This window comes from Coregonus lavaretus, assembly GCF_964263955.1.
Source record: "Coregonus lavaretus genome assembly, chromosome: 9".
NCBI classification, from domain to species: Eukaryota; Metazoa; Chordata; class Actinopteri; order Salmoniformes; family Salmonidae; genus Coregonus; species Coregonus lavaretus.
In genome coordinates this window covers 57,702,519-57,715,635 of record NC_139996.1, presented here as the reverse complement: position 1 = coordinate 57,715,635, position 13,117 = coordinate 57,702,519, and the positions used below count along the sequence as shown (strand labels likewise).

The 13,117-nt window shown below is 43.4% G+C and overlaps 1 protein-coding gene across 1 annotated transcript in view; it reads right to left on the bottom strand.

Moving 5' to 3' along the window:
• abtb2b (ankyrin repeat and BTB (POZ) domain containing 2b) overlaps positions 1-12,543 on the bottom strand; it is a 131,782-nt gene extending 119,239 nt beyond the window's left edge. The window contains exon 1 of the mRNA XM_084168946.1: positions 11,124-12,543. Within this exon, the coding sequence (XP_084025072.1) occupies positions 11,124-12,018 (895 nt within the window). The 5' untranslated portion in view covers positions 12,019-12,543. The remainder of the gene's footprint in view (positions 1-11,123) is intronic.
• Positions 12,544-13,117: the final 574 nt, after the last annotated feature.

Sequence of the window (13,117 nt, the reverse complement as noted above, 5' to 3'; positions counted from 1 at the left end):
TTCGGAAAGTATTCAGACCCCTTGACTTTTTCCAGATTTTTTTCTTATTCTAAAATAGATTACATTGTTTTTTTCCTCATCAATCTACACAAAATACCCCATAATGACAATGCAAAACGTTTAAAAAACAAACATTTTTACAAATGTATTACAAATAAAAAACGGAAATATTATATTTACATAAGTATTCAGACCATTTACTCAGTACTTTGTTGAAGCACCTTTGGCAGCGATTACAGCCTTGAGTCTTCTTGGGTATGACACTACAAGCTTGGCACACCTGTATTTGGGGTGTTTCTCCCATTTTTCTCTGCAGATCCTCTCAAGCTCTGTCAGGTTGGATGGGGAGTGTTGCTGCACAGCTATTTTCAGGTCTCTCCAGAGACGTTTGATCAGGTTCAAGTCCGGGCTCTGGCTGGACCACTCAAGGACATTATGAGACTTGTCCCGAAGCCACTCCTGTGTTGTCTTGGCTGTTGGAAGGTGAACCTTTGACCCAGTCTGAGGTCCAGAGTGCTCTGGAGAAGGTTTTCATCAAGGATCTCTCTTTACTTTTCTCCGTTCATCTTTCCCTCGATCCTGACTAGTCTCCCTGTCCCTGCCGCTGAAAAACATCCCCAGAGCATGATGCTGCCACCACCATGCTTCTCCAGGTTTTCTCCATACGTGCCTTTTGGCAAACTCTAAGCCGGCTGTCATATGCCTTTTACTGAGGAGTGGCTTCCGTCTGGCCACTCTACCATAAAGGCCTGATTGGTGGAGTGCTGCAGAGATGGTTGTCTTTCTGGAAGATTTTCCCATCTCCACAGAGGAAGTCTGGAGCTCTGTCAGAGTGACCATCGTGTTCTTGGTCACCTCCCTGACCAAGGCCCTTGTCCCCCGATTGCTCAGTTTGGCCGGGTGGCCAGCTCTAGGAAGAGTCTTGGTGGTTCCAAACTTCTTCCATTTAAGAATGACAGAGGCCACTGTGTTCTTTGGGTCCTTCAATGCAGCAGAAATGTTTTGGTACACTTCCCCAGATCTGTGCCTTGACACAATCCTGTCTCGGAGCTCTACGGACAATTCCTTCAACCTCATGGCTTGCTTTTTGCTCTGACATGCACTGTCAACTGTGGGACCTTATATAGACAGGTGTGTGCATTTCCAAATCATGTCCAATCAATTGAATTTACCACAGGTGGACTCCAATCAAGTAGTAGAAACAGGCTGTATGTTTCCGAATGCCTTGTTGTTGTTATTTATTGTTTTTTTCTATTGTTATTTGCTAATTTTCTTACTTTTTAACTCTGCATTGTTGGGAAAGGGCTCATAAATAAGTATTTCACAGTAAAGTCTACACCTGTTGTATTCGGTGCATGTGACAAATAACATTTTATTTAATTTGAAACAGTCCATCCAACAATGCAACCAACCTTGCCACTCATCTAGATCAATGCTCCAACAGCCTCCATTTTCCAACAATCAATACTCCTATGCAACATGCACACAAACACACTGAACGCTACACACACACTAAACGCACCAGACACATCGATACCAATTATAATGGAAGGAAAGGCTTACTCATCCCATTTTGCTTGTGATAATAGCAATACAATTGATCACATTGGGATGCCATATCGTCCAGCAGTGGAATCAATTAGTGCAAATGGTCAACCTATTACAGAGCAGACAAGCCAGCAATCTATGGCAGAACATGTGTGAATTTGTGTGTGTGTGTGTTCGTGTGTGTGTATACCTGTCTGTCTGTCTGTGTAGTATATTTCAATGCCACAGAAGGCCACATAGCTCCAACAGGACGGATGGGGGGAGTGGTGAATGAAATTAATGAATAAATGAAAGAAAGTATGAATAAGATTAGGACTCTGACTAATGGACTCTGAATGAGACGAAGAAAAAAATATATATATAAAAGAAAGGCCCTGAAAGAGAGGAGAACAGAGAGAGCAAGAGAAATGAGAAAGGGAGGGGATGTTATTGGAGCCGTATAACTCATTTCTGCCTTAAAGAGTTCCAGATGTGGGATGAGAGAGAGAGAGTGGGGGGAGACGGGCAGAAATGGGGTGATGAGATGAGGGGCAGGTGGGAGAGGTGTGTGTGTGTGTCTTTTTTTCTATCTTTATTTTACACAGTTTGGACTTAGGCGACCCGAAAAAAAACGCTTGGCGGCCCGCCCGAGGATTTCACTGGCAGAGAAATCCCTGAGATTGGCACCATTATTGTTGTGACAAACTGTGACTTTTAACACTTGCTGAGGTAACTGGAACAGACACGACAGACATTGATTAAACCACTGACTGTGGTTCATGCTGTGTGTGAAGTGTGTGTGAGACATACAGTTGAAGTCGGAAGTTTACATACACTTAGGTTGGAGTCATTAAAACTCGTTTTTCAACAACTCCACAAATTTCTTGTTAACAAACTATATTTTTGGCAAGTCGGTTAGGACATCTACTTTGCGCATGATGCAAGTAATTTTTCCAACAATTGTTTACAGACAGATTATTTCACTTATAATTCACTGTATCACAATTCCAGTGGGTCAGAAGGTTACATACACTAAATTGACTGTGCCTTTAAACAGCTTGGAAAATTCCAGAAGACGATGTCATGGCTTTAGAAGAGGTGTACCTGTGGATGTATTTCAAGGCCTACCTTCATACTTAGTGCCTCTTTGCTTGACATCATGGGAAAAATCTAAAGAAATCAGCCAAGACCTCAGGAAAAAAATTGTAGACTTCCACAAGTCTGGTTCATCCTTGGGAGCAATTTCCAAACGCCTGAAGGTACCACGTTCATCTGTACAAACATTAGTACGCAAGTATAAACACCATGGGACCACGCAGCCGTCATACCGCTCAGGAAGGAGACGCGTTCTGTCTCCTAGAGATGAATGTATTTTGGTGCGAAAAGTGCAAATCAATCGCAGAACAACAGCAAAGGACCTTGTGAAGATGCTGGAGGAAACAGGTACTAAAGTATCTATATCCACAGTAAAACAAGTCCTTTATCGACATAACCTGAAAGGCCGCTCAGCAAGGAAGAAGCCACTGCTCCAAAACCGCCATAAAAAAGCCGGACTACGGTTTGCAACTGCACATTGGGACAAAGATCGTATTTTTTGGAGAAATGTCCTCTGGTCTGATGAAACAAAAATAGAACTGTTTGGCAATAATGACCATTGTTATGTTTGGAGGAAGAAGGGGGTTCTTGCACGAAGAACACCATCCCAGCCGTGATGCACGTGGGTGACAGCTTCATGCTGTGGGGGTGCTTTACTGCAGGAGGGACTGGTGCACTTCACAAAATAGATGGCATCATGAGGAAGGAAAATTATGTGGATATATTAAAGCAACATCTCAAGACATCAGTCAGGAAGTTAAAGCTTGGTCGTAAATGGGTCTTCCAAATGGACAATGACCCCAAGCATACTTCCAAACTTGTGGCATAATGGCTTAATGACAACAAAGTCAAGGTATTGGAGTGACCATCACAAAGCCCTGACCTCAATCCTACAGAAAATGTGTGGGCAGAACTGAAAAAGCGTGTGCGAGCAAGGAGTCCTACAAACCTGACTCAGTTACACCAGCTCTGTCAGGAGGAATGGGCCACAATTCACCCAACTTATTATGGGAAGCTTGTGGAAGGCTACCCGAAACGTTTGACCCAAGTTAAACAATTTAAAGGTAATGCTACCTAATACTAATTGAGTGTATATAAACTTCTGACCCACTGGGAATGTGATGAAAGGAATAAAAGCTGAAATTAATCATTATCTCTACTATTATTCTGACATTTCACATTTTTAAAATAAAGTTGTGATCCTAACTGACCTAAGACAGGGAATTATTACTAGGATTAAATGTCAGGAATTGTAAAAAACTGAGTTTTAATGTATTTGGCTAAGGTGTATGTAAACTTCCGACTTCAACTGTACATTGACAGTGCTGTTCGATCCTGACTGAGTCTCTTAACTGCCTAACCTGACAATGCAGTGTCACAATGGAGTCGACAAATACCACTGCAATCATCATCACCGTCATCAGGGTCAAGGTCATTGATCCTGACTTTCAATGGCAAAGACTACAATCATCATCGTAATAATACATACCATATATCTGAATTGTATCCAAAGCCAATAACATTAGTATCAATCTACCAACAGCCACACAGGACCATCTCAGAAGCACAGGACCATCATCATAATGATCACTGCTTGTACCACAATGGCTGTTGGCTCCAGTCCCAGCTAGCCACTGTGCTGCTGATGGTGTCTAACCCCTGACCTGCTTTCATCAATAGGCTCAGTCAAACGAAACCCTATTCACTACAAACAGAGAAAAAACTATAATGGTAGTTGTATTGGCAGCTGTTCGGTCCAGCAATGCTGTGTGTGTGTACCTGTGTCCTTGTGCCTACGTCTGTGTGTGAGTGTGTGTGTTCATGCCTACGTCAGTGTGTGTGTGTGTGTGTGTGTGACAGTGTTTTCTCTCCCTCCGCGTTGGGCTAAGCTGCGGAGGCTCACAGAAACAAAGGGCTATTGTGTGGCTGTGAAAAGAGCCATGCTCTGGAGAACTGGTCGAGAGCCACAAACAAAACCTCATTACAATGTCCCAACACTGGTCCAACACTGGTGATCAAACACCGGACCGGCCTTAGATCAATGAGTTTACTGGACAGGGATGAGAAAAAGGAGACAGCAGAGAGAGAGATGAGAGAGGAGACAGAGAGAGACACAGACAGACAGAGAGAGAGAGACACACACAGATAGTGAGAGAGAGAGAGAGAGAGAGAGAGAGAGAGAGAGAGATGGGTGAGATGAAGGGATGAGGGGAGAGAGAGAGTAGAGCAGACAGCTGGAGAGGAGGAAGTTGACTTAGTAGCACAAACACATAACTGTTTTTCAAACGACTGTCTGCTACCTGCTCTAACACTGATCTCCAATCAGGCCTAATAATAAACAGTCCTGCAGGGATAACAGGATTTCCACAAACAAACACTTATCACCAATCAGATCTTAAAAAGGTCCAATGCAGCCGTTTTTATCTCGATATCAAATCATTTCTGGGTAACAATTAAGTACCTTACTGTGATTGTTTTCAATTCAAATTGTCAAAATAAACCAAAATAGCTTCTTGGGAAAGAGCAATTTCTCAAGCAAGAATTTCGCTAGCACTGTCTGGGAGTGGGGAGGAGAAAACTGCAAACTAGCTGCTATTGGCAGAGAGGTTTGAAACTATTAGGATAAATCCATTTAAATTCAATCACTTTTTGACAGCATTCCTTTTGATTTAGAAAAAACTTTCCTATACATGTTTCCACATTTTTACGTTACAGCCTTATTCTAAAATGGATGAAATTATTGTTATCCCTCATCAATCTACACACAATACCGCATAATGACAAAGCGAAAACAGGTTTTTATAAATTTTTGCTAAGAAATTAAACAGAAATACCTTATTTACATAAGTATTCAGACCCTTTGCTATGAGACTCAAAATTGAGCTCAGGTGCATCCTGTTTCCATTGATCATCCTTGAGATGATTCTACAACTTGATTGGAAACCACCTGTGGTAAATTCAATTGATTGGACATGATTTGGAAAGGCACACTCCTGTCTATATAATGTCCCACAGTTGACAGCGCATGTCAGAGCAAAAACCAAGCCATGAGGTCGAAGGAATTGTCCGTAGAGCTCCTAGACAGGATTGTGTCAAGGCACAGATCTGGGGAAGGGCACCAAAACAATTCTGCAGCATTGAAGGTCCCCAAGAACACAGTGGCCTCCATCATTCTTAAATGGAAGAAGTTTGGAACCACCAAGACTCTTCCTAGACCTGGCCGCCTGGCCAAACTGAGCAATCGGTGGAGAAGGGCCTTGGTCAGGGAGGTGACCAAGAACCCGATGGTCACTCTGACAGAGCTCCAGAATTCCTCTGTGGAGATGGGAGAACCTTCCAGAAGGACAACCATCTCTGCAGCACTCCACCAATCAGGCCTTTATGGTAGAGTGGCCAGACAGAAGCCACTCCTCAGTAAAAGGCACATGACAGCCCGCTTGGAGTTTTCCAAAAGGTAAATAAAGAACACGATTCTTGTAGCATCATACCCAAGAAGACTTGAGGCTGTAATCGCTGCCAAAGGTGCCAAAAGGTGTTTCAACAAAGTACTGAGTAAAGGGTTTGAATACTTAAATGTGATATTTCCTGTTTTTTTGTGTGCAAAAATGTCTAAAAACCTATTTTGCTTAGTCATTATGCGTTATTGTGTGTAGATTGATGAGGGGAAAAAACAATTTAATCAATTTTAGAATAAGGCTGTAACGTAACAAAATGTGGAAAAAGTCAAGGGGTCTCAATACTTTCCGAATGCACTGTATATGTGACATTTGAATTGTCCGTTTTTGATAGTCTTCTATATATTCCTTAATATGCATTAACTCCCGATTTGCATTTGGGCTTCCTGTAACACTGATCACAAATCAGTTCTAGAAAAAAAGGATGGGTGAGGTGGGTATGGTCCTTGCAGAATGTCTGATTAAGTCACTCTGTTTGAGAGTGTCTGCTAAATGACCAAAATGTAAAACGAGTCGGTCACTAAACTCTAAATATAAAATCCTAATAGGGTTATTTTTCCTCGTAAAAAAATATGACTTGATTAGTGAAGAAAAAATGCCTTTCTTAAGATTTTAAATGCTACTTTTACTGCCTTTTCCCATCCTGAAAAGTGAAATCACTTTGGACACATCTCAAGCCTTCTCACACGTCTCAAGCCTTCTCACACAAAGCAGACTCATTGTATCCTACCACAGGTTTGAGTGACGCATTACCCCTTTTCCATCACATGTAGACATGAGTGAGTGGAAAGGGGTGTGTATGTGTTGATCACTGGTGCTCTTAGCTCAGGTGAGAGTTTGACTGTGAAAATGACTTTCAGTCAGAGTGGATAAATGTTCTCCTGTCCAAATTCATGCACACATGCTCGTGCACACACACACACACACACACCCCAACTGAAATTGCAGCAGCCATATACATACACACAGCACCAGTCAAAAGTTTGGACACACCAACTCATTCAAGGGTTTTTCTTTATTTGTACTATTTTCTACATTGTAGAATAATAGTGAAGACATCAAAACAATGAAATAACACATATGGAATCATGTAGTAACCAAATCAAAATATATTTTAGTAGCCACCCTTTTGCCTTGGTGACAGATTTGCACACTCTTGGCATTCTCTCAACCAGCTTCATGAGGTAGGCACCTGGAATGCATTTCAATTAACAGGTGTGCCTGGTTAAAAGTTCATTTGTGGAATTAATGCGTTTGAGCCAATCAGTAAGGTAGGGGTGGTAAACACAAGATAGCCCTATTTGGTAAAAGACCAAGTCCATATTATGGCAAGAACAGCTCAAATAGGCAAAGAGAAACGACAGTCCATCATTACTTTAAGACATGAAGGTCAGTCAAAACGGAACATTTCAAGAACTTTCTTCAAGTGCTGTCGCAAAAACCATCAAGCGCTTTGATGAAACTGGCTCTCATGAGGACCGCCACAGGAAAGGAAGACCCAGAGTTACCTCTGCTGCAGAGGATAAGTTCATTACCATCTTCAGAAATTGCAGCCCAAATAAATGCTTCACAGAGTTGAAGTAACAGACATCTCAATATCAACTGTTCAGAGGAGACTGCGTGAATCAGGCCTTCATGGTCGAATTGCTGCAAAGAAACCACTACTAAAGGACACCAATAAGAAGAAGACACTTGCTTGGGCCAAGAAACACGAGCAATGGACATTAGACTGGTGGAAATCTCTCTTTTGGTCTGATGAGTCCAAATTTGAGATTTTGTCTTTGTGAGACGTAGAGTAGGTGAACGGATGAACTTCGTATGTGTGGTTCCCACCGTGAAGCATGGAGGAGGAGGTGTGATGGTGTGCGGGTGCTTTGCTTGTGACACTGTTGGTGATTTAATTAGAATTCAAGGCACACTTAACCAACATGGCTACAACAGCATTCTGCAGCAATACGCCATCCCATCTGGTTTGCACTTAATGGGACTATCACTTGTTTTTCAACAGGACAATGACCCAACACACCTCCAGGCTGTGTAAGGGCTATTTGACCAATAAGGAGAGTGATGGAGTGCTGCATCAGATGACCTGGCCTTCACAATCACCCGAACTCAACCCAATTGAGATGGTTTGGGACCGCAGAGTGAAGGAAAAGCAGCCAACAAGTGCTCAGCATATGTGGGAACTCCAAGACTGTTGGAAAAGCATTCCAGGTGAAGCAAGAATGCCAAGAGTGTGCAAAGCTGTCATCAAGGCAAAGGGTGGCTACTTTGAAGAATCTCAAATATATTTTGATTAGTTTAACACTTTACCATTATTATACAATGTAGAAAATAGTACAAATAAAGAAAAACCCTTGATTGAGTAGGTGTGTCCAAACTTTTGACTGGTACTGTATATATATACAGTACCAGTCAACATGAAACAATTTCAAAGATTTTACTGAGTTACATTTCATATAAAGAAATCAGTCAATTGAAATAAATTCATTTGGCCATAACCTATGGATTACACATGACTGGAAATACAGATATGCATCTGTTGGTCACAGATACCTTATAAAATAAAGGTAGGGGCGTGTATCAGAAAACCAGTCAGTATCTGGTGTGACCACCATTTGCCTCATGCAGCGCGACACATCTCCATCACATAGAGTTGATCAGGCTGTTGATTGTGGCCTATGGAATGCTATCCCTATCCTCTTCAATGGCTGTGCGAAGTTACTGGATATTGGCGGGAACTGGAACACGCTGTCGTAGACGTCAATCCAGAGCATCCCAAACATGCTCAATGGGTGACATGTCTGGTGAGTTTGCGGCCATGCAAGAACTGGGACATTTTCAGCTTCCAGGAATTGTGTACAGATCCTTGCGATATGGGGCCGTGCAATATCATGCTGAAACATGACGTGATGGCGGCGGATGAATGGCACGACAATAGTGCTCAGGATCTCGTCACGGTATCTCTGTGCATTTAAATTGCCATAGATGAAATGCAATTGTGTTTGTTGTCCGTAGCTTATGCCTGCCCATGTCATAACACCACCATGGGGCACTCCGTTCACAAAGTTGACATCAGCAAACCACTCACCCACATGACGCCATCTGCCCAGTACACTTGAAACCGGGATTATTCCGTGAAGAGCACACTTCTCCAGCGTGTCAGTGGCCATCGAAGGTGAGCATTTTCACACTGAAGTCGGTTACAACGCCGAACTGCAGTCAGGTCAAGACCCAGGTGAGGACGACGAGCACGCAAATGAGCTTCCATGAGATGGTTTCTGACAGTTTGTGCAGAAATTCTTTGGTTGTGCAAACCCACAGTTTGTCCGGGTGGCTGGTCTCAGACGATCCCTCAGGTGAAGAAGCCGGATGTGGAGGTCCTGGGCTGGCGTAGTTACACTTAGTCTGCGGTTGTGAGGCCGGTTGGCCAAATTCTCTAAAACGACGTTAGAGGCGGATTATGGAAAATAAATGAACATTCAATTCTCCGGCAACATCTCTGGAGGACATTCCTGCTTGCCAATTGCACGCCTCCTCAAAACTTGAGACATCTGTGGCATTGTGTTATATCCCACACCTCTCAGGTGGATGGATTATCTTGGCAAAGGAGAAATGCTCACTGACAGGGATGTAAACAAATTTGTGCACAAAATTAGAAAGAAATAAGCTTTTTGTGTTTATGTAAAATTTCTGCGATCTTTTACTTCAGCTCATAAAACATTTTGTTGAAAGTAAATTTTTTGAAGGAACTCGGCTCATTTGCATTTACCTATCTGTACCGATAAGAACAGCTGGACTTAATGATGTCACACACAAAAACCTACAGTGTCGAATAAAAATGTGGTGGTTGAAGTGTTTCCATTACCCATTTAGGCAAATTGCACATTAATAAATTGCTTACATCCTGTATGGCCTCCCATCTATCTGTTTCATGTCGCAGGTAGCCAGCATGGATAGCATGCAATAATTGACTAATATTTGCCATATTCTAATAATTCTCATGTGCCACCCACAATCCGTGCCACGGTGAAACTTGCACTGCTGTCTATCTGAAATAGTTGGATGGTGAAACTTGCCAGCCAACCAGAAAAGCAAGGCGAAGCGATTCAGGTATTCTTGAAAGTCAGGACAATCCTTGTCCTACAATGAAACATTATTATTGGTCCTCTGTAGCTCAATTGGTAGAGCATGGCGCTTGTAACGCCAGGGTAGTGGGTTCGATCCCCGGGACCACCCATACATAAAAATGTATGCACATATGACTGTGCTTTGGATAAAAGCGTCTGCTAAATGGCATATTATTTTTTTTTTTTTAGTTTGTAGTTGACATAATTGATTTTTGCAAGCAGTAGGCATTTAGAATTAAATGTGGAGTGGAGCTTATTAGTTACGTGATGACATAATGTGCACCGCTTACCTTCAGAAGTATTCAGCAATCATAATGTACTCGAAAAACTATTCCCATAATCATTTGTCGCTACAAAGGAAGTTTGACAAAAGAAAATCCACCCCTGTCGAACGGATTAAAATGTTGTCGATCTTTAGAACGTTTCTCCTATATCTGCCATTTCCATTACACATTAGGCACTAGTGTGACTGCCTAGTGACAGTCACACAATTAGCCATGTCAGAAAACATGCTTTAAGGCAAAAATGTATCTCTTCCCCATGGTAAAATAAGTAGAATTACATTAAATGTGTTATAAAATTGCAAAATGTTCTCTCTGCCCCATGGCAAAATGTGTAGAACTGCAGAAAACGTGCTTTACATGTTTACAAAAATGTCTAAGGCCCATGGCAAAGTGTAGAATTGCAGGAAAGTAACTTAAAAACGTACATTCATCTCTCCACTGTCAAGAGGGGGGCCACAAAAAATAAAAATCCTGCTTGGTTGGAAGGCAACTTAATTTATAAGTCCATAATTTTGTTCCCACTTTTATGCATTTTACAGTCACCTTCCAACATTCAGTACAAATTAGCCTGGTCTACTTTTTGGGCACTTTGACAAACCCCTCTTGCTTTGAAGTGATAGAAATATTCTTACCGTTGGCGTTCTTCCCGCAGATGAGATGCTCATAGTGCTGCAGGACCCCCCACAGCTCCGGGTCATTGTTCACCACCCCCTCCAGAGCTTCAGCCGACACTGGGGCACAGCCTGACCCCGTGTCCACCCTGGAGTGCCCTCGCTCGGCCATCATTACCCGGGCGCCGGCCTCTTCCACCAGCGCCTCCATGCAGGCAGTAAGACATATAGCCGCGTACTCGTGGATGCGCACCGAAATGCGGGTGTCCACCATCCATCGAAAGAACCTTCCCACGGAGAAGGAGAGGCCGCAGCGGGCAGACTTGCCCTTCCTCAGGAGCTCCCCGGCGCTCATACTGTACATGGAGATGGCCTTGACCGTGGCTGATATGCAGTGGTCGGCCAGAGCCCAGCTCAGAACCAGCCTCATGGCGCTCTGCACCTCGAAGCGCGTGCAGCGGCAGTGCATGACGCTCAGCCGCTGAGCCTCCCTCGAAATTCGGATGAGGGCTCTGCGAAGGAGCGCGGACAGCCTCCGGACTGCCTCATTGGATAATGTCGGCACCGGAGACGCTTTGGCACCGGTAACGTTCCCGGCTACTTTACGCAATATCTTCCCCACCTCATCTTCGGTCCAAGGGAACTCCTCGAGCTCCGGTAAACGGGGACACTTGGAGAAGATGTCCTCGGGATCCTCGGGCAGCACCGTGTTGACCGTGTCCCAGCTGTTGTTGCGACTGTTCATGGAGCCAGAGTAGTACCACCAGTTGCCCCGATGCTGAGCGGTCATGAATGGCTGTGAGTTGGACTTCGAGGACGAGAGGCTCAGGGACTTGCAGGAGTCCCCTGCCCCGTAGCCCGAGTCCAGAGTCAGGTCCTCCAGGGTCTTCATGTGGGCATTGCTCATCCCCGCCATAGTTAGACTGCTATTTTATATAACAAGGATGAGGTTGTGAAGAATTGAATGGTTTACCTGGGAGTGACTGTATACGACTCCAGTCGAAACTCACACGCAATCTGGTTCTACTGGTTTATGCAGAACTCTTTTCATGCATGTCCATGCATGTTAATTTGATCGTAACGCTAAAAATTGAATTTATCAGAAGTATATTCTGTAATTTTTATGTTTTAAAGATATCGAAATCCTTTCATAAGTCATAGATGGTATAGAGAATTAAATCATACCGTACGCACACCTCGCTCACCTCTCCGTGTCGCGCAGTGATATAAACTTTCCTCTCGGACTCCGCGGTACTTCCAAAATTGTAGTCGAATTGTTCCAATCCCTGGTAAAATCTGTTAATTCGGTAGTCCGTCAACGGAAACCAGAAACTGCAAATCCGTTGAGAGAAAGGAACGGGTTTTGGAAGGCTTAAAAATAAGAAAATAGTCTGAAACTACCATCGCTCGCAGCAAGCCTCGTGCCCCACCAGAAACAGACTACTGCCGCACAGATGTGCAGTCATTAGGGGCTGGGATACACGCCTGGAAATTCCCAAGCACCAATCAGCTGCCGACAGAATTCTGAGATCCAATCAGCGATTGTTATTCAGTACATTCACCTTTGGGTAAATACAGTATAAACGTTGTTTTTGCAACATATCACAATATCTGAGCCAGGGGTAAACTAACATAAAGTAGCAGGCGTAAAGGAAGTAGCATTTCTAGGTATTAGCCACTTTAGCATGGTGGTGGAAAATGGTGTTTCATAAAGAAAGTATATAATATTTATTAATTTAGCAGATGCTCTTATCCAGAGCGACTTACAGTTAGTGAGTGCATACAATGTTTTATTTTTTTAACATTAAATTTTTTTATACTGGCCCCCCTGTGGGAAATGAACCCACAACCCTGGCGTTGCAAACACCATGCTCTACCAACTGAGCTACATCCCTGCCGGCCATTCCCTCCCCTACCCTGGACGAATTGTGTGCCGCCCCATGGGTCTCCCGGTGGCGGCCGGCTACGACAGAACCAGGATCTCTAGTGGCACAGCTAGCACTGCGATGCAGTGC